Genomic DNA, 26,828 nt, shown 5'->3' on the forward strand with positions numbered 1-26,828 from the left:
GGGGAGAGGGATGAGGGTTTCTAGGACAGCAATCTGAGCAGGAATCATCCTGGCCCCCTTAGTACAGCAGGCTCGAAAGAAGACCACACCCATAGAGTGCGAAGATGTACGCTGAACTGAAAATAGAATTTAGATAGGAGGCGTGAGGCCTGATTATGAAAGGCCTTAAAAATCAGGCAAATTGTTTTAGACTTGAGATAGTTGAGAAGGGAGAGGACCTGAGGGCTGCAAGGCAAGGAGAGATGTGAGGAACTGATAGTTTTAAAAGACTAGATGGACAAGAAGATGAAGAAACCAGAAGGTGTGTCTCATTCATTCATTCATCCATTCCATCCATCCATCCACTTATTCAACAAACATTCAATGAGGACTTACTAAGAGCCAGCTTGCGGGGCTAGCTCAGAGGCTGCCCCAGTCTGCAGGAGAGGAAGGGTGAGCCTCTGCATTAGAATATGGAGGGAGGGCGCTATATAAATCACATGTCAAAGGTCTTCATGACTCATTGATAGCAAGGATGAAGGAAATGAAGGAAAAGACTGTTGAAGAGAATTCCAAAAGGTTCAAGACTGACAGGATTTCCACCATTACTGGGAACCTCAAAAAACAATGAGAAGAAAACAATGAAAGTAGAAAAATAGCTTTGATGATGTGAAACAGTCAACAAATAAAACCCCCAAAGCCTGGTTTCTTTATCCTGGTAGCCTGTTTACACACAGTCTGTAGGTAAGAAACTTCAGTGAGAAAAAAGCATTTTTTTAAGAAAATGACTAAATTCTGAGTTCCCTTGGCTAGGACAGACCTCTGCCCACTCAAACAAGCTCCATCAACCCTCCAACACATCCTTCCATCATCTGAAACTAAACTGGTCTTACTTAGAAACGTGGTTGTCCGCTCTTGCCCTGCCACCAGTTTTGACTCTGGAGAAGGGGACAAGGTAAAGTGGACAGGCAGGGTCACTGTAAGGGCTGGATCTTAGGGAAGCAAGCAGTGGTACAGGGTATCATTTTAAATAAAAGATCACACCACTGCTCTTATTTCTACACCCAAAATTACTGGTCCTCAAATAGACAGGAAGGCCAAATTCTTTACCAAATTGCAGTGCTTTGTTCAGAAACTATTTCAAATGTGCATATTTATGAATACATTAACTCTTAGCACAGCTAACATATGGTTGAGGCACAAATTCCTCTTAATAATTTATATGTTAGCTACACAAATTTAAAGCTCATTTTAATTTTATATTCAGCAATAGTACAATTCATTTTGGGGGGACATCCTGAAAGCCCACTCACTGGAAAATGTGAGAAACGAAAACTGTACTTATCAAACTGCTACAAAGAGTGCTCCAAGCAAAAATAGAAAACAAGTGCCAATACCTTAGAGAAGTCTAGCTCTGGATGCAAAATTCAGGGTGATATTTTCTCAGTATAATTCAGCTTTAGCAAAAGCAGCTCTTTATTTAGTTATAAGTGGAAACGAATACTCTTTTCTGCAGAATAAGGCATTCAACTACTTTTTAATTTAAAAGTAAAAGCCCTCAATGCTAGTGTCAAAGTCAAACTTTCAAAGGTGCATTATAAAAGAAACAGTGGTTCTGTAAAGTCCTTCAGCATCCCTCTCATAACGTCTACTCTGATTAGTAAGAAAGAAATCAGAGCAGAAAGAAACCCAGTGAAAAATGGTTGCACATAAATGTGTGAGGATTTCTTGCTCAGACCTCTTGCAGGACAGCCAAAGGCCTAGTCAGGAAAATTCCGAAAGCAAGTCCTCCATATCTTACCAATGGGGCTTCAAATCGGGCCGGGATCTTTCCCTTCTTTAACGCCAAAAGGTAAACACACACCAAAATCTTCCAGACTCCGAGGAAGCGGGAGTTTTTCTGCCAAGAGGGAGAGACCCACAGGACCGCGGAGAGAAACTACAGCCCGAGAGCCTCTCCCTCGACCTCCGATCCTTCGCGGGGCCACGGCACTGGGGGCCCTCGCAGCTCCGGTCCATCACCCCGAGTGACAGATCACCCGGCAGAAGCCCCTAATCCGCACCCCACTTACCGGCGCCGCGAGCACAGGCGGGGGCCCGCGCCTGCGGGGAGCGTGGCTTCTCGGAGGGCGGGCGCCGAACTGGTCCGGGAGCGGGAGCGGGGCGACCCGCGCTAGGACGGGCCGAGGGGTCCGCGGAGGGACGCCCGGGGGCGCCGCCGAGGGGCGCGGGCCGCGCCGCGCATGGTGAGCGGCTGGGCACCCGGCCGCTCTCCAGCCTCCGGCAGGAAAACAAACAAAAGGCAGGGAGGCTTCTGGTGGGGACGACCGGCCTCTTTCCCTGGGAAAAGTTACCCTGCAGCTCCCCTCGCAGGCCCCGCGCGTCCCTGCACCGCGGCCGGGCAGCCGGGGGGCGCCGAGCAGCGCGCTCCGCTTTCCACCCGGGGCTTGCTGGAGCCCAGGGTCCCTGAGGCCCCCGCCGACCGCCAACGGGCCCTCCAGCTCCACACGCTCGCCTTACTGCAGATCGACTGCCTCGGGCATCAGAATGGAGAAGTGCAGGCTGAGGATGCACGTTGGGAGGACATCTCATTACAGGTGATCGAAGTGAACACACTTTCCTGGCTTTAAAAAACGTAACTGCAGTGCCACCGAAAGTGGTTGAAGATGGCAAATCGCGTCATATCTATTTTACCATAATAAAAAATATTTAAAATAAAAACCAGACTGCCTGTTAGCATCCATTTGAACTTCAAGAGTTTCTGTATTTTGAGCAACTTTAGTTTGGAAGACTGGATTGTTAGGTGGGGAACAGACTAGATAATGGTCTACAGAATCGTCCTCTGTGTGTTGACTATTTCTACGAAGTCTAACACTTAACACTTTTTAAACACTGTCACTTGTGTCGTTAGTTATATTGTGGAGGTAAATCATCCTATCAGGATTGGCCCTGAACCACTTTGAAAAAAGAAATTGCTTCGAGGTCCTCGATTTAAATTCACATAACTGCCCCAAGCCGAGGGTGCTTTAGTTGGAGGCATCAGAATCGCTGGGATAGCCTGTGAAAACAGATTGCTGGGCCCTCTCCCCAGAATTTTGGTGCTGATGCTACTGGTCAGGGAAACCACACTGCCCTAAGCAACAGTTTTAATTAATAAAACAGTAATCCTTTCACACATTGTGGATCTTTCTCTGAGTTTAAATTCCCCAGCTCATATCAATTTTCTCTCACTATCTTTGTTTTTGAATTCTAAGAACCGAAAAGATTGTTTTTTCTAGGAAGAATCTATGCAAAAGGCCTGAATCCCTCTTTCCCTCTTTTTGCTTCTGTTGAAGAAACCTACAAGATACAGGACAAACTTCCTTAGACTTCCTGTCTCAAATGGGAAAGGGTCATCTGGCCACTTGGCAAACGTATAACATTTATCTACATTCATGTTTACCTATATAACACCCAAACCATATGGCAAATGAAAATTGAACGTCATTGTCAATGAAAAGATAGGGAGACAGGAGGCAGCCTGACAAATCATATACTACTCCCAGAAAAAGTGATTTTTAAAGTATTTAAAATGATCAGTTTTAGTCAAATTCAGTTGTCCAAGCAACTGGCAAATGGACTGTCTTGATCTACCTTTAACAAGGGTCCATTGGGCTAGTAAGTGGCTTAGGTCCATAGTCCTAGCCTCGGGAAAATTATAACCACGTATTATATAATATGATGAGATAATACAACACTGTAAAGAAGCCTAGTGGATACAGTGGATACTGACCTAAACTTGAAAATTAGTAGCTATGAAACATAACAGCGTTTTAATAAAATAGGTGCTCAATTTATTGATAAAAATACAAATTTTATTAAACTTTTTTGTTTATTTACTAGAATAATAGAAATCATCTGTGCTAACTGACTAAGCATTTCAACAAGTTTAATGAAATAGACTCGTTCTGAAAATATTTCAGTACCCCATTCCTCATTTGCAAAACTGATCTTTTGTATTCATTAGTCACATATAACATTTTCTTCTATTATAAATCCATACATCTAATCTTTCTCCCGATTTAAATTTCAAAATACAATTTAAAAGAGGTCATTGGGAGGAAAATCATCCTTAACAGACCTAAGCCCTAGTCTCTTTTAAAAACTGAAAACTAGTAAATTTTTAGTCCCCGTTAAACAAGAATGTACTTTTTATAGGTAGCTGACTTAGGATGCAAATGAAAAACCCATCGGAAGGGTGGATTCTAATATTACAAGACAGCAGTTGGGGCTTCCTTATTGTAGCTCACCATTCTGCACCCCTCCCATTTTTTTTCGCCTCTATTTTCTGAAGAAGAATGTACTGCATTACTAAGATCTAAATAAATACAATAAAAGAAAATAATGGATAAGAGATTTAAACTATTGTGAACTCGTGAGAACCACGAGTAGGATCTTGGAAACCTGATGACTATTAGTACCCCACACCTAGTAGAAACTTTAGAAACTACATAAATGTTTGCTGAATGAAGGTAAGAAGCCCCAAGACTAGGTTTACACAGAGCAGAGAGCATGCAAAATCCAGTATTTAAAACAATGTAAAGTGTGGGAAAATAATACACTGCCTGACAAACAAGAGTGCCTTCTGCGGAAATGAAATCAGGTGTTTGGGCTGTAAGAAGCGGGGTCCGGACGGCAAGTGAGGGCTGGTGCTCTACGCGGAACGGCGGACTACAAATCCCAGGGCGCCGCGGGAGCCGTCTCCGCAGGACTCGGGGTTCGGAGCCGTAGAGCCGCAACGTCCTCCCGCGTTGCATGATGGGATCTGTAGTGAGACGGGCGTTGGGGGGGGGGGTGGCTGTTTTCTCTCCTGCCGCTACACACCTGAGCGCCTCTTTTTCTCAACCTCCAGGACCGTGTCTTTAAAAAGTTTAGTCGTTATAACAGCCTGTGACGATAGTGGAATTTAACTGTCTCCCTGCAACCCCGGAGTGGGACTCTAACCACAGTCGCCGAGGATCGTGTAGTGACCGTCCCGGGCACCCAATTCGATGCCTTCGGGCCGCTTGCCTTAGGGTCTCAACTCTAAATTTGAGTTAAGTCCTGTTCAAGTTTGCGTAAGTTCACTGAGCCGAATACTAGGTTGAGTTTGGCCTTCGGCACCCCGGGCTGACCTCACCCGGGCTGTCCCTCGCGCACACAGAAAACGCACGCCCCTAGCCCTCCACAGGGAAGTGCGCGGGCAGCGGAGGGTCAGCACTGCGCATGCTCGCTGCGCCGGCGCAGGTTTCCGCGGCAGGGGTGCATCTGTGCTGCGGCGTCCGGGGTCTCCAGCAGGGTCGAGGCTCCGGTGGGCGCACAGTCCTCGGCTTCGGCGGGCCCCAGGCGTTCCTGCGCTCCGCGAGTCCCCGGCCGCCGCCGCAGCGCGCCGCGATCTGGCCCTCTGCCCTGCGAAAATGGCTGCCGTACGCCGGGCCCGCAGTTACTGCCGCTGCCTGGTGCGCTTCTCCGACCGAGAACTCTGCTAAGTCCCGTTGCACCAGACGGCAGGAGTAGACACCGGACTCCCGGGGCACCTCCTCGCGGGGGCGGTGCCGAGGGGGCGCCGAGAGCCCCTCGGCCGCGGCCGGCTGGCCCGCCAGCATGGTAAAGCGCCGAGGAGCTCGGGCGGGCGGCGGGCGGGACGGCCCGGGCCTGCGGGGAGACCCGGGGGACGTGGAGAGGGTGAACCTGCGAGGGTTGGGGGCTGCACGGCTACCACCATACTGGGGCCCTGGCCTGAGGGTGGCGGACAGTGCTGGCCCTGCCCGCTCCCCGGGGTTCCTTCCTGCCGAGCCCCCTAGCTGGGTCTCCAGGTGAGCAGAGCGGGTTTGCTGGACGGCCGGAATAATGCCTGTCGGCCTGCTGAGGGCATTGAACCAATCTCGTCCCTTTAATAAAAGCGAGCGTAGATTGAGGTGAGCCGTCGCAACATCTGAAAGCGGGAGGGAACCTTGGCAAGTGGAGACACTTGTTGATCGCCGCCCCCCGCCCCTCCAAAACAAAAAGCCTGCCCATGGAGAAGCCGTTCTGACCCCTTAAGGAGTCCTGGGTTTAGGAGGCACCCGCCCCAGGACGCGGCAGTTCCTGGTGCAGGGTTTTGGCTGGCGGTCCTGGTGGCTTGGGGTTGGAGGGATTTTGTCTCATTTCACAGCAGTGAGGGCCCAAGCAGCGTCAGCGCGGTCCAAATGGAGGAACTGAGCAAAGCTCCAGAAATTGACAAAGCAGATTCCATGGGGCTATTACGTGTTGGCGTATGTAGTCTCTGCCCCATGCTGCTTTGCTTTGGCTTCAAATAAATTGTCGTTCCGAGAAACTAATCTCTGGCTAAAGTTGAGTGATTCAAGAGTGAAATGATACCAAACTTATTAGCTTATAGTAGACCCAAGTGTTTATTGAATACACGAATGGTTGAATGAACTTATTTTATGAAGTCAATTTGGTGAATAGAAAAACACTAGTTGACTATGCTTTTAAACTTTCAGAAATAGTTCTCTGACCAGGATTAAGCACTTAACTTTCTGTATTTCATTAGTCCCATGTGTAAAACGGTAAAAGGATGAACACATGAGCTACTCCAGTGAAAGGTGATGTTAGGTCCATCTCAGTTATGAAAAACAAAGTGAAAATATCTGGATGACAGCCAAAGACCTACTTATTTCAAGTGGTATTTGAGTTGAAGAGCATATGGTAAAACCCCAAATTTGATGGTTCTTGTTATTGTCACCATACTGTCAAAATCAAAGTCTTAGTGGATGAGAGCTCTATTAACACAGCCCAGGGGAGATGCTGCTGTCTGTATTGTAGGCTTCCTGTCTCCTTACCTCATCCTTGAGATATGCATTATATATCCTCATGGCATTTTATTTGTTAATTCATTTTTTGGAGCACTTATCAGCCTGGCATAGTGCCAGACCTCAGATCTTGATGCCAATGCACTAATTTCTAGCGAAAGAGACGAAATCTCAATACAAGTCTTAAGTGCTGTGATACCAGCACAAGTGTAATGGGAAAACCAAAGAGGCAAGTGAAAGGATCAGAATTTGTTTCCTACTGGGATAATCCCTGAGCTGAATCATGAAGGATGGTAGCAAGTAGCCAAGTGGAAGAGGATGCAGGCATTCCAGATGCAGAGAGCAAAGCAGCGTGTGCCAAAGCGCGGGGCTGGAGAGAGCAGGGGGAGCTCTTGAAGTCACTTTGGTGGGGCTACTGGGCTAGAGGTAGAGGCTGAATTACTGAGATACCCCAGGGACCAAGGTCCCCTTCCATTAGCTGTCCTTAGAGTTTATAGTAATAAAGCAGACCCTTATTTGAGAAGAGAGAGAAATACACTTGTTAGGTCTGTAAACTCAAACCCTTCTATTGTGTAATTTCCCATTACTGATGATCTGAGTAGGAAAAGCTCTCAGCTTAAAGAGACTTAAGAAAATGTATTTGACAGTGCGTTGATGCTCAGATTTTCCAGTTTTCTGGAAGTTCATGCGAGGCTCAGCCTTTCTCTTTTATTTCTCCACTGATTTAGCCTTTCCAGGGTGCCAAGCACTTTACCACGTACTAACTAGTTCACATCTCACAGGCACCTCTGTTGTAAGTCTGGTTGCCAGAGATAAGACAGGGAGCCAGGCTTGTTTGTGTTGTGCTATGAAGTAGTGCAAGTATATCTGGTTGCTGTGCTCAAAGATAGGTGTTAATACAGACATTTTAGTCCTGGGAACAAATTACAACCCCAATTGGCAATTGTAAAACTTACCGTGTTTGGAATGAGTGAAGTTAAATAGGTTTTATTATTTTTATTTCTAACTAACCATCAAAGTCACTTCCCTGATTGCCACATTTCTTTATAGGACTGAACACTTGAAGTGTTGAGCAAGTCTTATTTGCTAACAAGTGTGTTAGGTTATAGACCACACCTAGGCAACATTTCGTTTTCACTGGAACATAGGATCCAGTTTTATTTAGCAAACATTTATGGAGAATAAAAGGATAAAATGGACGGAAACTGACCTGAGGCTTCTGTTAAGTCCCAAGCCGTGCACAGTAGTTCCAGCCCAGCTTTATTCCACTTTAAGTCAATCCAATATATGAAAATCTGGATTTATAAAAAAAAAAAAATGGAAGGAGCTTCTTTACAAAAACCTTCACTCTTACATGTCTTTGATTTGAGTGAGCTTTTCTAGTACATTGAAAATATTATTAGACAAAGTCATTCACACATTAATAACATTCCAGGGACAACCATATATGGGCTATATATGGTCTTAAGAGATCCATGAAACAAAAACTATTTGAACTCTATACCACCAACTGTTATTTTCTGAAGCAAGGTTGTTCTTTTTAACCACCTACCAAAACATTTTAAGCTGGAGCCCAGTGAAGTTGTTTATTCTACAGTATTAAAAAATTAAAGTATCAGACTTTTCTGACTGAAATCATTTAACTTACCTGTGAAGAAGATATTTAGAGAGAGGCAGCTGTGTGTTTCACTGGGCAGGTAGCTGAATAGGAGATGTAGGTTACCAGGGAAACCATGTTTGCTTATTCCTGAGCATCGTTTGCTTTCCCTCACTCAGGCAGAAGCTGAGGAAGATTGTCATTCCGACGCTGTCAGGGCAGGAGATGAGGATGGAAATGAACGCCCTGCTGAGACAGATTTGCAGGCATGTTTCTTCCTTTGTGCATTTAGTTCTTATTCTGTTGCTTTCCATATCTAAGCAGGAGTTGGTCATAATTATGAAGATTCATAGGTTCTTATTTGCATTGAATGTAGCTGTATCTTCATACCGGTTTTTAGAATACTTAAGTTATTACTATGTTATAGATTTCTTTTTCTGTAAAAAGGAATATCAGTAATTGCTGCTGTGTAATTCAATATGTGGGTTTACAGTGTTCAAACCAAGGCAAAAGCATGACTAAAACCCATCACTTTAAAGAAAAAGATTGACAGATTTGACCACCTAAAAGTTTGAAACCTGTATATAGCAAAAGACCTCCTAAATCAAGAGGAATAATTAACTGGAAAAACTATTTACCATCTAGGGGAAGAGGATTAATATCTCTGATACAGATGTAACATCCTTATAAAAGTAGTAACAACATAGGATAGAAAGATAGGAATGGATAACTAATGGAAAAAATTAATATAAATATTGATGAAACATTAGAAGAGATAATCAGCCTCACTAATAATTTTTTAAAAATACAAATTAAGGGCTTCCCTGGTGGCGCAGTGGTTGAGCGTCCGCCTGACGATGCAGGTGATGCGGGTTCGTGCCCCGGTCTGGGAAGATCCCACATGCCGCCGAGTGGCTGGGCCCGTGAGCCATGGCCGCTGAGCCTGCGCGTCCGGAGCCTGTGCTCCGCAACGGGAGAGGCCACAACAGTGAGAGGCCCGTGTACCGCAAAAACAAACAAACAAAAAAACCAAAAAACAAAAAACAAATTAAATCAGTAAAGAATTGTTTTTTAAAAAAAGATCAGATTAGTGAATAATGCCTATTGCTGTCCAGGCTCTGAGAACACTCACTCAGTATACATGAAAGCATAAGTTGCTACAGCTTTTTTGCAGGGAAGATTAGCAATATGGATCAAAATGAAAAACATACATTCCCTTTGAACCAGCAATCCTACTTCTAGGAAATTAATCCTAAGGAAATAATAGGGGAAGTGAGTAAATATACACATACAAAAATGTTTATTGTAGCATTGTTTATATGGAAAAATGGAGTACAACCTAAATATCCATCACTTGTGTTAAGTAATGATGCATCCATACAGTGAAATATTCTGCAGCCGTTTCAAAGGATAGGGTAGAGCTTTGTGCATCGAAATAGAAAAATATTCATTGTAGTTAGTTAAGTGCTTCTTACTGAATTTGTAATCTTTATAATACTTGTGCATTTGGAGTGCACCATCTAGTAGGCGTTAAGAGTGCTGCTAGGACTTCCCTGGCGGTCCAGTGGTTAAGACTCCGTGCTTCCAATGCAGGGGGCTTGGGTTCGATCCCTGGTCAGGGAACTAAGATCCCACATGTTTAAGTCAGAGGTATATGTGTTACATTCGTAATAGGAAGGTGGGAGTCAAAGCAGTGTGCAGAATGTAGAGAAAAATTATTAAAAGCTTTCATGTTTTAAATCTGTACTCTTTTTTTAAAGAGCCAGCACTAATATATACAATCCAATTACCAATGTCCTTTGGGGGGAAGGGCATCCCAGGTTGGGTTCCCAGAAAGCAGACTCCGAGGTGGATGTAAGAAGTTTATTAAGCAGTGCTCTTGGAGTCAGCACCTGTGCCTGGGAGGCAGGGAGGGAAGCCTGAGGGGGTTGGGGGAGCTGGACTGCTCTGCAGTCTCAGTGGACCAGCTCAGTTAATCCTGCGGAAGTTCCAAAGACTACCTCAGAGTGGGGGAAGAATGACCTTTCAGAGCGGGGTCTTTGATCACTCTCGTTGATCAGTCGTTGGGTGGGGAGCCCTTGGGAAGGGGTGTGGTCTCCCTGAGGCCCTACTGCAGGGCGAGGGCTGAGGGCTGTTCTTCTGTGGCACTCCCAGCAGTTCCTAATGGGGGGCTCTGGGCAGGACAGCAGAGCCCGCCACAGAGGGGGTTTCACTTTTTCTATGTTTAGATTCTTTTTAATGATATGTATTAGAAAAAATAATTTCTTTTAAAAAAGAGAAAGGTTATTAAAAGAAAGACTTGGGGCTCGCATACAGGATTTTGAGGTGATGTATTCCAAGGGAAGAAATGTTTGAAAGCATCTAAGTTCAGTCCCTAAGTGATGGCTTACATTTTCGATTCCAATTAAAATTTGATTTTCTCATACCATTAGATTTCTCCTGTATAGAGAATCTTATTTTAGGCAAAATTTCACAATTTCTTCAAAGTCTTAAGCAAAAAATTATCTTGGAAGATAACAGGTATTTAATGGTAGTATTCAGTAATTTAATAATTTAAAGACAGTGTTTTCTCATCTTAGCATATGTATATGTGTGGACATCGGTGTTGGACCTATTGACAGATTGTTCCAGAGTTGAGCTCCTCTTCCTTGGTGGGTCCTGAAACATTCTTCTTCCCTCAGGCGCAACTCCAGAGGTTCCGAGCTCAGTGGATGTTTGAACTTGCCCCAGGTGGAGGCTCGAGCAGTTTAGAATCTCGACCTTGGAGAGCAACGAGAGGCTCTTCACTGAGAGCAGTGGACACCAGAGGAAAGCAGGAGCTGGCAAAAGAAGAAAAGTTAAGTGTTAGGGGCGTTGTACTTGGAAAGATGGTGACAAGTGTGCCAGGGTGTCCATCCCTCACCACTTTTTGTAGGCCTTTGGATGACACATTACTCCTTCTTTCCTGCAGGTATACAGTCTTGCTGGAACTCTTTGGTAATATACACCCCTGAGATTCACCTGGTCTAAAAGACAGATGCCTCTGAATCTGTTTAACAGAAGCCCGAAAGGGGAAAAAATTGGTTTAAATGTTAACACCTTCCCAAAGGTCATAATGCAATATTTTGTTATATTTTGAGTTGAACAGATTTATAGTGATGCAGTAATTACTTCCTTATCCTGGAAAATTTTGAATGCTTTCTAATGGTTCACCTCTTTCCTAGTGCTTGTTCACACAAAGTACACACAACCCACCATTTCAATTTTCACAACATTTGTCCCTCTGTGTCCGGGGATGCTCACCTTCCTTGTATGAAACGGTGTAGCATTTGCGTGTAACCATGCACATCCTCCAGTATACTTTAAATCATCTCTAGATTACTTGTAATACCTAGTACAATGTAAATGCTCTGTAAATAGTTGTAAGTACAGTGTAAATGCTGAGTAAATAGTTACCATTGCACAGCAAATTCAAGTCTTGCTTTTCAGAACTTTGTGGAATTCTTTTCAAACATTTTTGATCTGCAGTTGGTGGAATCCGAGGATGCAGAGAGAGGGATGTGGAGGGCGGACTGTATCCTGTTAACTCCGCAGGGGTTGTCGTCTTCGTACCATCAGACCCAAGTTTTTCTTTACAAAAATTTGCCATTTAATAATCGACATTACCATGATAACTAAAAACTTCCATATTTGTTTTGTTTCATTTTAATTTTGAAATAATCACAGATTCATAGCACAGGGGAGTCCTGTGCACCCTTCCCGTCCTCCCTTGACGGTGACACCTTCCGTAGCTAGACTTCTAGGAAGTAGACCTTGGTACAGTCCACAGAGCTTATTCAGGTTTCCAAGCACTTCACTGTCTGTATGTGTATAAATAGTTCTCTGCAATTAGCCGTGTAGCTTCATGTAACCATCACCACAATCAAGATACAGAACTGTTTTGTCATCAGGGCTCCCTCTTGCTACCTTGATAGTTATACGCTCTCTTCCCCACCTCCTCCCCAGCCATTCCTAACCACTGGCAGCCCCTACGCTGGCCTCCATTTCTATAATTTTGATGTTCAAAAAGTGTTGTTTAATTCCTTTGAGGTCTGTCCCAGTTGTTGTGTGTGTCAGTAGTTTGTTGCTTTTTACCGCTCAGTCGTGTTGCATGGTGTTCACGTACCCCACTTTGTTTGACCACTCACCTGTCGAGGGGCATTTGGGTTTTTTCCAGTTTGGGGCTATTATTACTAGAACTGCTATGAATATTCATATGCAGGTTTTTGCATGAACATGAGTTTTCATCCCTCTGGCCTAAGAGTGCAATTGCTAAGTTGTACGGTAAGTGCATCTTTGATTAAAAGAAACTGTAAACTGTTTTCCAGAGCGTCTGCACCATTTTCCCTCCAGCAGTGTATGAGTGATCCAGTGTCTTCACATCCCCGTCACCATTTAGAGTTGTCATTACTTTTTTTTTTTAATGTTTTTTATTTTTTTACTTTTATTTATTTTTTTGCTGTACGCGGGCCTCTCACTGTTGTGGCCTCTCCCATTGCGGAGCACAGGCTCCGGACGCGCAGGCCCAGCGGCCATGGCTCACGGGCCCAGCCGCTCCGCGGCATGTGGGATCCTCGCGAACCGGGGCACGAACCCGTGTCCCCTGCCTCAGCAGGCGGACTCCCAACCACTGCGCCACCAGGGAAGCCCTTACTTTTTTTTTTTTTTTTGTCCGCGGGCCTCTCACTGCTGTGGCTTCTCCCGTTGCGGAGCACAGGCTCCGGAAGCGCAGGCTCAGCGGCCATGGCTCACAGGCCCAGCCGCTCCGTGGCATGTGGGATCTTCCCAGACCGGGGCATGAACCCGTGTCCCCAGCATCGGCAGGCGGACTCTCAACCACTGCGCCACCAGGGAAGCCCATGTCATTACTTTTTAATTTTAGCCATTCTGATAGCTGTGTAGTGATACCTTCTTGTGATTTTAATTTGTATCTCCCCAATGGCTAATGATGTTGAATATCTTTCCTGTCTTTATACGCCCCTCAGTGAAATACCTGTTTGTCTTTAATGATTGGATTGCTCATGTTTTTACTGTTGGGTTTTGAGAGTTCTTTATGTATTCCAAATACAAGTCCTTTGTTGAATATGTGGCTTGTAAATTCTTTCACTTTGTAGCATGTCTTTTCATCCTCTTTTTTTTTTTTTTTTTTTTTTTTTGCGGTACGCGGGCCTCTCACTGTTGTGGCCTCTCTCGTTGCGGAGCACAGGCTCCGGACGCGCAGGCTCAGCGGCCATGGCTCATGGGCCCAGCCGCTCCGCGGCACGTGGGATCCTCCCGGACCGGGGCACGAACCCGTGTCCCCTGCATCGGCAGGTGGACTCTCAACCACTGTGCCACCAGGGAAACCCTTTTCATTCTCTTAACAGGAAATTTCACAGAGCAAAAGTTTTAATTTTGATGAGGTTTAATTTATCAGTTTTTCCTTTTATAGATTGTGCTTTTGGTGTCAAGTATAAGAACTCCTCGCCCAAGTCTCCCAGATTTTCTTTCTTTTTTTTCCTAAAAGTTTTTAAAGTTTCACTTTTAAGTCCTTGATCCATTTTCGAGTCACTTTTTATGTAAGCTATGAAGTTGAGGTTGACATTCATTGTTTTGCCTGTGGATGTCTAACTGTTGTAGCACCACTTGTTGAAAAGGCTATCCTTCTACCACCCACACTCATTTTTAGTACAGATTTTCAGAAATTGCTTTTCACTGTTTATTTTTATAGGCTCGAGAACTCTTCCTAAAAGCAGTAGAAGAAGAACAAAATGGAGCTCTCTATGAAGGTAAAAACTCAGGTCCCAGGATCATGTTGTCTTGATAGTTTTGAATAAGAACCCTTTGCTATTCACCAATTTTTAAAAAAATAGAATATATTTATACAGAACATCAGTCTCTGTATTTGATATTGATTTTAAAAAAATAAAAATTGTATTTTTATATAACCTGTCTCTGTCCAAAAATTATTGCTGAGAAACATCATCATATTGGTAGGATTAGTAAAATAACCTTTTTCTACATTTAGGGTTTAGTATTTATTCTTCATTATTAAAGTCTTAAAAATACTGTTGCTTATTGAAAAATAGCAGGATATGCCATTGAAAAAATAGGATATGCTCCTTTTATAGGTGAACGTTATTTCAGAGGAGGAGACTATGAAGGATAGATGGAGGAACGTGTACATGCTTTCTAAATTCTAGTGTACATTTTAGAGAAGGAATACTCTTCAGCCTTAATTGTCTCTTTTATTAGGCCAGTAGAAATGTGTAAGTAAACCAAGTGGTGGGGCTGTTTACCAGATTAGGTTTGTAATTAGGCTTTCATTTCCTGATAGAAAAGCTGTTAATTGGGGCATGGAAAAAAATGCTAGCACTTGAGTGGTTTGAAAATGCCCCCCAAATAACATTTTCAAAATTACTGCATTTATTTGCAAGTTTCTTCTAGGGGTTTTTTCACTCTGAGATATGAAAAGGGCCCAAATGGTGATATCCCGCCACAGTCTTTATTAGCCTGTGAGGTTCCTGTCTCCATGTAGTTTACAGTCGCTCACCCAGAGCAGCAGAACATGGCAGAGTGGACTGAACTGAGTGGACTTCATCTGTGGGGAAAGAACTAGTCGGCTTCTGCAGCCCCAAGTTCTGTGGTATGTCTCTGTGGGAGAGACTGCTCAGTGTTCTAGTTCTAAACCTCCTGGCCAGCAGATTGATTTAAAAACAGGTTTTATAGGTTACTTAGCTAAATAAGAGGCAGCTGGACTAAAGGAAGTTGGATTTGAAGAATAAATTCCAATAAATTCCAGAAAACCCTTCTCCTTATTCTACTCAGGAGGAAACATTTGATTTTCTGCATCCTAGGAAGAAGTTTGCTTAAAGGTGTTTTTGTTGGGGCTGCAGCAGTGGCATTTTCAAAGCACAGAGAAAGACAGCCACATATAAGATCATTTCTGACAATATGTGAGAGGCAGAGGGAAAAGGTGGGCTAAAAGATAAGAGTAAAATGCAACATCTTAAGTTTCTGTAACGTGAGAGCTTTAGAAAAAGATTATTTCTGACTAGTAGGGTTTGGAAATAAGTTTGCTGACTGCTACTGTTGCATGTAGAAAAACGGAATTTGGCTGTTTATAAAGAAAGTTACCAAATTAAACCACAGTTAGGGTAATCAAAGGAAATGACAAAAATGTGTGGTCATAGCTAATTTAGCTTTATTTTTTCTTTTAGCCATCAAGTTTTATCGTAGGGCTATGCAACTTGTACCTGATATAGAGTTCAAGATTACTTATACCCGGTCTCCAGATGGTGATGGCGTTGGAAACAGCTAGTGCGTACATAATTTGATAGACAGTAATATATAGAGTTTGTTAAAGTTAAGCGTCTTTGCCCTGTTGACTCTTAACATGATAATGATAAGAAGCGGTGCTAATTCTGTTGTTATATAGTCTTTAATATAAAGACTTGTTTATAAAGTTGTAGAAATTTTTTAATTAGGGAAATTGTAAGAGTAAAGTATAGAAATGCATATTTTAAACAGGTGTAACAAAAATTAGGTGATGAAAGAGTTTTTTAAAAAAATAAAAGCAGTGATTACTGAAAGGAGTAAATTAAAGGACACATTTCAACTTTCTGAAACCTATAAAGTCAAAACTATTAAAACGTGATCAGGGCAAGCCTGAAAAATGTTAATGGTTGAAACTGGGTACATAGTGTTTTATTACACTAGTCTTTCTCCTTTTGTATCCATTTGAAATAATACATTTTTTAAAAGGCTTTTTATTAGGAAAATGCTGGACTCTAACCAGACTTTGTTGTAGATAGAATACTGTTAAGACTGTAACATTTGTTTAAAAACACGGGCAGGACATAAGTGCTCCTAAAAAAACCCAAAGAAACCGTGTTTCATTGTACAGATGCCATTGGCATCACGGTCATGGAGTAGCATTGACTGTTTATATGGACAGAGACCAAGAGAATATATTTTTAAGCTAATACTTTTGAAGCTGTGTGTAAAACAATTATAAAATTGTACCGGCTTAACCCCTCTCTCTCCCAAAGCTTATATTAAAAGGGAAGGGAGTCTGTCCCCACAAAAGGATATCAGGTTTAAAATGAGCAGTACATAGAAAAATAGAATTTTGGTGATGAGATATTATATTAGTTCTGCCACGAAACAATTAAGAGGTTACCTTTATCGATAACTTAGCGCTGATCGCCAGTGCTATTTAACTGCTTATGGTATTAACACTTAAGCTTTGGCTAAGCCATATTAAAAACATCCTGATGAAGTCAGCATTTATTGTCTGTTTGGGGCTAGTAATATTGTTCACTAAATTAGATTTAATAACGTGAGGTAGTTCATACTCAGAAGGGCTCATTTGGGCTTTTTCTAAACCTTCTTTGAATTTGGGTAGAGTCCTTTAGACCCAGCTCTTAGCCAGGTTTATAAATAGACGCCAAGGGCTGTTAAGAAAGGTTGTATTAAAACATTAAAGAAACATTTCTTTCTCTCCCGTCCTGTTACACAAACCCAGATGCTATGAAAGTTCTTTAAGGGTACAGTTTATTTTCTTATCAGACTTAACAGGCCCTAAAAGCCTCTGCTATTTTTTTTGCCTTCTGTAAAAAGCTGGTAGCATAGCCCTGCAGTCCATCTAGCCTCAGCCGCATGTGCCCTTTGTTGTCTTGTAATAAGCCCATCCTGGTTTTCTAACTTCATCCTCATCCAACCTTTTTGTAAGTCTGATCATTTTTAAAGTTACTGTTAGCAAAAATGGAAAGCTATATGTTTTTCTAGAACTCTAACTATGTATTTGTTTATACTGATAAATTATTTGTGGACCCTGCTTTTTAAAATTACATATTTTCCTCTCTAAAGGTAGGGTGATAAGGCATATACGTTAGAAAACCCTTGGTAAGTAAGCACCTCAGATAACATTTGTATATTTTATTTTTATCCAGTTACAATGGATTATGGTCACTTAAAAGGATATATTTACATAAGATTTTAAAAAATCATTTGAAAGTATCTTTTTACTAATTCATGAAATCTCTATTTGCCATAAAACTAATTAATTAAATCTCAACACCTGTATCCAAAAATTTTAATTCTTTCTCTGTGGGAATTAAAATTGCTGAAGCTTTTTTCTTCAAAAAGTTGGTATGGTACTCCTTTGCAAGGCAGGGTAACCATTTATCATATTAAAAAAAAAAGTAGTAGGAAGTTTGCTTTTGGATGACTTTTTCTAAAGCAGATTTTGAAAGTACTGTGGAAAATCATTTTCTAAGCTGTGTTGTGTAGACTGTGGCACTGCGTTCACTCACCTCCCTTATTTTCTCAGCATCGAAGATACCGATGATGACAGCAAGATGGCAGACCTCCTGTCCTACTTCCAGCAGCAGCTCACGTTTCAGGAGTCTGTGCTCAAACTGTGTCAGCCCGAACTTGAGAGCAGTCAGACTCACATATCAGGTGTGACTTCATGGTCGTTATAACTCAGTGAGAAATACTTTTCCTTAGATTTACGTTTTCCAAACTTACAAGGTCAGATAGCTTGTCAGACAGTTGCTCTAGTTCAAAGTATGGTGGGAGAACTAATTGTAATTAATTTGTGCATACTGATAAGATTTTCAAGATCCGAAGTAGAGTGGAGTTTGTAGCACAGTTGTTAAAGGGTGCCATTCTTGGGCTTACCTGGTGGCGCAGTGGTTGAGAGTCCGCCTGCCGATGCAGGGGACATGGGTTCGTGCCCCGGTCCGGGAAGATCCCACATGCCACGGAGCGCTGGGCCCATGAGCCATGGCCGCTGAGCCTGTGCATCCGGAGCCTGTGCTCCGCAACGGGAGAGGCCACAACAGTGAGAGGCCCGCGTACCGCCAAAAAAAAAAAAAAAGGGTGCCATTCTTTTTTCAGTGATGCTCTGTGAGGGTGAATGTGTGAGTTGGGGCGGCCCTCAGAAAACTGGAGGAACAATGGCACCATCAGGCACTTCAGCCAGGTTGGACGGTAGTCCTGAGATGGGCTGAATGTTTAAAAATTGATGGGTTTTTTCTTTTCATATGTTAAATGTTGTTTACTTAGCTATGGGACTTTCCAGAGGAGGACAACTGAAAATTTCCAAGGAGATGGAAATCATTTTTTAATGTTAACAAATGCATACGCACGCATACATACTAGACTATTTTTCTAACATATCCATTTTTATGTATCTTGATGATGAAATGATCTTCCAAGGGAAAGGGGTACTTTATAAAAATACCTTCGGATCTGTTCAATACTGAAAAAACAAAGATATTTTGTGTCTTGATGTTAGGAACCATTATTACTTCTGGGTAGTTAAATATACTTGCGCTGTAGCTCTGAGCAGTACTGAAGGTGCGGTTTATAAAATTTAAGGAATACATAAAGATATCTGCAGGGAGAACGTGACAGCAGAGTGATGTATAGGAAAGAGAGTCACTGAGAGGATAGCTTCCTTTGCAGCGCTGCCGATGGAGGTCCTGATGTACGTCTTCCGATGGGTGGTGTCGAGCGACCTGGACCTCAGATCGTTAGAGCAGTTGTCACAGGTGTGCAGAGGCTTCTATATCTGTGCCAGGTACTTACTGTTTTTTTTTTTAAGCAACTCTGGCAGTGGTGAAAAACATATCAACAAAGTGAAAAGACAACCAATGGACTGGGAAAAAATATTTGCAAACCATATATCTGATAAGAGGTTGATATCCAAAATGTATAAAGAACTCATACAACTCAATTGCAAAAAACCCCAAATCTAATTAAAAAATGGGCAAAGGACCTGAATAGATGTTTTCCCAAAGAAGATATACAAATGGCTAACAGGTACATGAAAAGTTGCTCAACATCATCAGTCATTAGGGAAATGCAAATCAAAACCACAGTGAGATATTAGCTCATGCCTGTTTGAATGGCCATCATCAAAAAGACGATATAAATGTGGATGTAGAGAAAAGGAAACCCTTTCACACTGTTCGTGGGATTATGAATTGGTATAGCTACTATGGAAAACAGTATGGAGGTTCTTCAAAAAATTAAAAATAGATCTACCATATGATCCAGCAGTTCCACTTCTGAATATATATCCAAAGGAAACAAAAACACTAACTGAAATATATCTGCACCCCATGTTCATAGAAGCATTATTTACAATAGCCAAGACATGGAAGCAACCTAAGTGTCCATGGATGGATGAATGGATAAAGAACATGTGGTATATATAAACAATGGAATATTATTGAGCCGTGAAAAATGCAGAAATCCTACCATTTGTGACAACATGGATGGACTCTAAAGGCATTATGTTAGGTGAAATAAGTCAGAGAAAGGCAAATGCTGCGTGATCTTACTTACATGTGGCATCTGCATAGATAGAAAAGGAGAATAGACTTGTGGTTACCAGAGGTGGGGGGGAGAGGAAGGTGGTCAGAAGGTACAAATAAGTACTAGGGATGTAATGTGCAACATGGTGACTGTGGTTACCATCGCCATATGATAGAGAGTTGTTAAGAGAGTAGACCCTAGGAGTTCTCATCACAGGAGACCTTTTCTTCTTACCGTATCTGTATGAGATGATGGATGTTCACTAAACCTATTGTGGCTTATTTCACAATAGATGTAAATCAGACCATTGTGCTGTGCACCTTAAATTTTTACAGTGACGTGTGTCAAATAATTTTCAGTAAAATTGGGAAAAGAGTTCTGCTTCTAAAATCTGGTTATGTGAAGAATAATCATAGTTTAGTGTAACTTTATTTAAGACAGGTCATCCTTTATGAACGTCTTATATAAAAATAAATAGCTTATCCTTAGCATCTAGAAGTTTTTTTATAACTTTATGTAGTTCTTAAAACTCAGGTACCTTGTTTTTAAGTAACCTAATTTCATTTGGAGTCTTGTGTTTTGGGTAAAACATTTGAATTACTTTAAAGCCTTTGGTGTTTTTTTTGGTGATTCTGTGTGCATTTCTGTTTAACAAGCACCTATCAAGCACCTAGTGGATTGACCCAGCCTTTTGAAATTGGGGTCTCTAGCACTGTTATTCCATTAACTTTCCTTTTAATTACACATGAGACAACAAAAAGGGAATTAAGAAAATAAATTTTCAGGGGTAGGATAAAATTTGGTTATAAAAGTATTAAAAGAAAAAAATTTAAATACGTTGCAATGTAAATTTGGGGGGTTTATCTCTTTTTGTAGTCTGGCTTCAATATAAGTAATTCCTACGTCTTTAAAACGGAATGTTTTCAGTTAAAGATAGCGTTAAAGATGGCGTTAAAATTATTTTGAGTTGTATTAGAACCATGTCAGTTGCGTCGCTTTTTGCAGTAATCCCATGACAAAGTCTTGTTAGGGTTAGGGTTGGTGCTGTCTTCATAACTGACCTCCAGTCTGACTGTTTCACTGTTTCTCCGAGCACCATTCTGGCTCAGCCGCCATTAGGCCTGGTCTGGATTATGGCATTGGCATCCTGTGTGGTCTCTGGGCTTCCGCTCTTACGTACCGGGAGCACATTCTCCGTAGACCACCAGTCACCTTTTAAAAGCATCAGTCATGCTCAGAACCCTCCAGTGGCTTCCACTTCACTCAAAGGGCCACTCGCGCCTGTAGGCCACTATGTCGCCTGCCCCTGACCGCCTCTTCACGCACGTAGTCTGCACTTCACCCGGTCACTCTGCTGCAGCCCCATGATCCTTCTCGCTCCTTGTTGAACGTGCTGGCCACACTCCAGCCCTTGGCCCTTGCATGCTGTGGCTTCTGCCAGGATACCCTTCCTTGTCACCGTAGACACCTGCCCAGAAAACAGTAGTCTCTGTTTCCTCACCACCATCGTCCTGGTCCTTTTACTCTGCTTTGTTTCTTTTTGTACTGAGCACACTACCTAAAACTTTTCTCTCGTTTTCTTCTCTTTTGTTTGCTTTCCCTGTAAAAGAGCAGGGCCTTTGCCCTGTCCGTCAGTCTGTCCCCAGTGCCCAGGACAGTGCCTGGCCGGCACTCAACCAATATTGCCGAATAGAAGATGGCTGGTGGCAGGAATGCTTCTCATGTCTGAGTGCGGATAGGGACTCACCTGTTATATGTATTGATGTTGTGCTTTTATTACCTAGAGACCCTGAAATATGGCGTTTGGCCTGCTTGAAAGTTTGGGGCAGAAGCTGTATTAAACTTGTTGCATATACATCCTGGAGAGAGATGTTTTTAGAAAGGCCACGTGTTCGGTTTGATGGTAAGTTGAACTCTTTAGAACAATGGTGACCTGTTGTGCTGATTTTGAGAAATACACAGTCTTAATTTTCTGTAACAGAGCTGAGTACTATAAGTATATTTAAAGGAAACCACAATAAAAACAAAACTGGAAACATGTTACATGGTTGTAAAAGTTTTTTATTATGTTCTTTTTAAAAAACCTGTTTCTTTTTATAGGAGTGTATATCAGTAAAACCACATATATTCGTCAAGGGGAACAGTCTCTTGATGGTTTCTATAGAGCCTGGCACCAAGTGGAATATTACAGGTACAACTGTAGTAAACTGAGTGAGTGAAAAATTCTCTCTCTCCAAGTATTGGTTCGTTAGTTATTGGACATCTGTTCTTTGTGGCTTTTGCATTTATCCACAAAATGGCCCTCAGTATTTTCATCCGGTGTTACAACAGGAACTGCACTCAAAGAACCAGTAGGTTAAGATAAATCAGTTAATTCCTCCTGGGCTCTAAACCTAAGAATCCCTATGAAGTCACTTTAGAGCTCCTCCGTGTCTTCTGCCTTGTCGGGTAGCGTGTGCTGTTACTCAGGCTTATTGTTCACCAGATACTAGTGTCACTGAGGAACGCGCAAGCTATGGTAACTGCCCTGTAATAGCATTGGGCCTCACTTTCATTTGACATTAGTTAGTGCTTTGGGGAAAAACACACAAATGCTTTGGTTCTCTTCTGCTGGCCTCACAGGTCATGTTTGTGTCAGTGATGTTTTGCCACTTCTTTGGCCCACGGTGTTTCCATTCTGGTTTCACAGCCATGAGTAAATAGGTTTCGGTACCAGTAAATACGGATGTGTTTTCTATTTGCATGTGGTGTTTGGGTGTTTTCCTTGTTCCGCAGGTACATAAGGTTCTTCCCAGACGGACACGTGATGATGCTGACCACCCCTGAGGAGCCCCAGTCCATTGTTCCGCGTTTAAGAACCAGGAATACCAGGTAGTGTCTTTCTGTAGTTTTCTATCCAGTCCAAATTTTAGGTGGCAACTTGCAGATTATGTAACTTAATACTGGATTAAAGAAGCAGTCATCTGGGGCACTTGTGAAAAGTACCAATCCCGGGAATTCCCTGGCAGTCCATTGGTTAGGACTTAGCAGTTTCACTGTTGAGGGCCCAGGTTCGATCCCTGGTTGGGGAACTAGGACCCCACAAGCTGTGCACAGCACAGCCAAAAGAAAAACACAACTGATCCCTGGGCGTCTCCGCAGAGATGTCCCTCCGTAGGTCTGGGGCCTCGGAGACTAGGCTTGCTCACACCCTAGCTGATTGCCCTCAGGCAAGTTGAGTCAACACTTCTAACTAACCCATTACCTTCTCGATTACTTAAATAAATACACATTATGGATTAATAGATTTAAAGTGTTGGGTTTTTTTCAATTTTTAGAACTGATGCAATTCTACTGGGTCATTATCGCTTGTCACAAGATATAGACAATCAGACGAAAGTATTTGCTGTGATAACTAAGAAGAAAGAAGAAGTGAGTATGCAAGGTGGAATTGGCAGTTTTCCTTTTAATTTTCTTACCCTGCTCATTCAAGCATTCTTGATTAGAAAGGTTAAAAAATACCGTTTCGTAATTTATACAATACGGGTGTTGACTTACAGCATATCTCTGAGGAGAGCCGGAGGGTTTCTAAAACACAGTTATTTTTTATTGGATCGACTTATTTGTTCTTCTCCAAGTTTCCTCTTCTGGTCCGGGTTTCTTACGCATGAAAACGTAAAGCCAAAGTAACTATTAGTTATTCCTGTGAAATAACTAGTACAGTTATATATGACTATGTTTTTGCTTTTCTCCTTTTGAATCCTAGGAGATTTTCTTCCTAAACGGACTCATAGAGATAATTCTTTCACAAGGATATTTTTAGAATTTCAGTTTGTACTGGAAATAAGCTGAAGTGAGATAATTTCCTTCTTCCTTTTCTTACAAAAGGAAAAAAAAAATGCCGAGTAAATACGATGGCTGAATTATTACATTCCAGAGTATTTTAAATTCTCTTAACAGATTAAGGGGCTAATTTTTTCCACAGCTTTTCCCCATGTGCCTTTTTTCAGTCCTGGTTGAAAACGCTAATGTGTACTCAAGAAGTCAGTTGTGAGGTAGTTAGAATAAATACTTGCCTGGTGCTTTTATAATTAATATAGCTCTTGAATGAAGTTTCTCTTGTGTTAAACACCCCCCTCCCTCCCACCCCCAGCACCATGTATGGGAATAGTTAGGGCGGGTTTCATCTGTGAGTCCTGTGGACTTCGGCTGTGGCTTCTTTGGCTCCCTCTGGCTCCCGGAATCGGGGGGCAACAGTCTGAGGGGCAGAGTTGCTTGCTATCACTGTGACCTTGGCCGTGAGTTTACTGAGGTCAGAGCTGGGGAGTCGTGAGGCCCTAGCTGTTTAGATTTGATCTAATAAGAGAGTTTAGGGACTCGCATGCTGATGACCAGTTTTCTCTGCAGAATATGACTCAGTGAAGCCGTGCGTAGTGGCGACATTCTTGTGTTTTTAGCAGTATTTACAGAAGTGTGATTCCAGTGAACCTTGTCACATCTATTTCTCCGTTGACTATTTTACTGTTATTACAAAGGATCAGTTATACTCAGTGTTTTTTCTGCAGCCTTCACCAGTTTATCACTTGCCCTCTTTAAAAATTCCCAAGTGTTTTCAAGTAGAAGGAAATACTAGGCTTAGAGATGGGAGACAGGAGCTTTAGCTCGCATCTCTGACACTGGCCCTGGGCTGCCCGCCCTGGGTCCTCATCCTGTCGGCCATCACACGGCAGCGATGCGGTTGCATGTCACACCTGGGGATGTTGTGATGACTGACTGAGATGGTGATGATGGAGGGAAGAGCCTTCTGTGTTTAGAGTCCTTCGTGTATTTCCAAGGCACTCGTACACATTCTCAGTCGATAACCAAAGTAGCTGTTTACTATGTGCGGATAGTATGTAACGTAACATGTTTCTGAGGTATTCGTGTATAGGTGTAGCACCCTCCATCTCTCTGTCTCTGTCAGTGAAGTGAGGCCTCACTGTGGCTCATGCACCTCTCTTCTTTTACAGAAACCACTTGACTATAAATACAGGTATTTTCGCCGTGTCCCTGTACAAGAAGCCGATCAGAATTTTCACGTGGGGCTTCAGCTGTGTTCCAGTGGCCACCAGAGGTTCAACAAACTCATCTGGATACATCATTCTTGTCATATTACTTACAAGTAGGCGAATGCAGTAAAAATCCCAAGGTTACAGACTAGATGCGTCCTTCCTGTTCAGTTGAGGGACTCAGATAGGGTTTGATTCCTCAGAGTGAACGTTCGATTACAAAGCAAAACCACAGCATAATAATCCTGCAAACGAAGGAAACGGCCAACGGGAAGAAACCTAAAAGTGGACCAGGAAGTGGAGCATTCCGAGCTCCTGCCCACTGCCCATGGTGATGCGAGTGGGCACCTACTCTGTGGGGTTGAGAGCAGCTTCCGTGCGTGGATGGTGCCTGGTCACTAAGCTGTCCGTGCGTGACTTCATTCATTGGCTTACTCAAGGCAGTTGTAAAGCACCAAGACCTTTTTTCTTCTCCCATGTTTCAGTCTGATCATTTTTCACCTTATTTCCATTTGGTTTATCCCCAGGGATTATACCCAGATTTAAAATAAGTTGTAGTTAGGAAAGTAAGTCTGCTGAAAAGATTTCGTGTGTTCCAAAGCCAAATCTATTAGTGGTTCCTATTTAAAGTTCTTTGTCCTATGAGTTAGGATTTGCTTGTATGAAATAATTAATGAACAGTTGAGAATGTGTGAGAAAGGAACAGTGCAGAAATGAGTAAAGTAAAAAAAAGGAATTAGGAAAGTGAAATGTCAGTTCGTGTGGATACAGATCTTAGCTGTTGTTAGGTTTGAAAGAACACCGGTGTGTGCCCGAGGGTCTGCATGCCAGTTGAAATCAGAATTCTGAGAGGCAGGTTGTGAGGTCAGCTTCCATTAGCCTCCTTCACAACCTTGACTGCGTTGTTGAAAACTTCCTCTGTCACGTTTCTATCTTACAAATAACTTTCCCCACTCATCTGGGAGGTCCTGACAGCTGAGAAAGAGCATTTTTCTCTCTTCTCACCCTTACCTCCTGGTCCTACTATCTTCTTTTTGCTTCTCTGAGTAATTTGTGAAGTGGAATCTTTTTTTTTTGTTTGTTTTCAAAGAAAGAAACCAAACCCAGAAGTAGGACAAAGCAAATGAAAAGCATCACATCTTAAGAGAAAAAAGTGATGTCATTTGTAACTGCTAATGATCACGTTGACGTCCTTATAATAATATCTATAAAGTCACTTGAATTTTGTGTTTTTGTTCATTTCTCCTTTTTTGTTTTATTTCTCCTTTTTTGTTTTTAGGAGAAAATTAAAAGCTGTGGTAATGTAACTCGTCACCTGCTTCCCCTCCAACCTGAAATTGTGCTGTTGATCATGCAAATATGAACTCATTAAATTCTCTTCTAGGATTATAATTCTTTCTAAAATACATTTTAGCAAGAGCTTTACGAAGTCTATAGCCTTTGACTTAGAAATTCTACTCTCAGGGATCTGTTTTGTTTTGTTCATATTCAAAAATATCACAACATCATTTTTAATTGGCAAATATTGAAACAGCCTACATCTCCAGCAAAAGGAGAATTTAGTAAATGTGGTACAAGCAGACAGTGAAATATTATGCAGCCACAAAAATGGCTTCTGAAGAGTAGTTAATGACATGAGGAAATGCTTATGTCATAATGTTTTAAAAAGGCAGGATGACAAGTAGAGTGTGATCTCAGCAGTAAAGTTTGACAGCAAGGTTGAAGTGCCTGGAAGAAATGCTTCATGAGGCCGTATCTGGGTGATGGGATGATTGATTTTTCTTTACATTTTTCTAAATTTTTCAAATTTTCTATAATACACTATATTATTCAGAATTGACTGAGATGAATTAAATTTAAAAAAGGCTAAAGCCTAAAATAAACTCCTCCCCCCCACCACCACCCCAAAAAAGGCAAGGATTTCAAGTGAGTTGATATCTCCTGGTAACGAGTGATTCTGTGCTTTCTTTCCAGATCAACTGGAGAGACTGCGGTCACAGCTTTCGAGATCGACAAGATGTACACGCCCCTGCTGTTTGCCAGGGTGAGAAGCTACACTGCCTTCTCCGAGAGGCCCCTGTAGCC

At 42.4% G+C, this 26,828-nt stretch overlaps 1 protein-coding gene across 1 annotated transcript; it reads left to right on the forward strand.

Annotated features, from left to right (window-relative positions):
• The first annotated feature begins 273 nt into the window (after positions 1-273).
• On the forward strand, positions 274-26,826 carry FBXO9 (F-box protein 9). The gene is given in 16 exon segments (XM_065885974.1): positions 274-301; positions 2,353-2,576; positions 5,162-5,516; positions 5,519-5,604; positions 8,568-8,654; positions 11,070-11,231; positions 14,117-14,174; positions 15,606-15,705; positions 17,720-17,850; positions 18,862-18,976; positions 21,501-21,619; positions 21,817-21,907; positions 22,492-22,587; positions 23,034-23,127; positions 24,705-24,856; positions 26,718-26,826. Coding segments are annotated over 16 exon segments (2,007 nt in total).
• Positions 26,827-26,828: the final 2 nt, after the last annotated feature.

The sequence above is a fragment of the Phocoena phocoena genome, chromosome 10 (genome assembly GCF_963924675.1).
Source record: "Phocoena phocoena chromosome 10, mPhoPho1.1, whole genome shotgun sequence".
Lineage (NCBI taxonomy): Eukaryota > Metazoa > Chordata > Mammalia > Artiodactyla > Phocoenidae > Phocoena > Phocoena phocoena.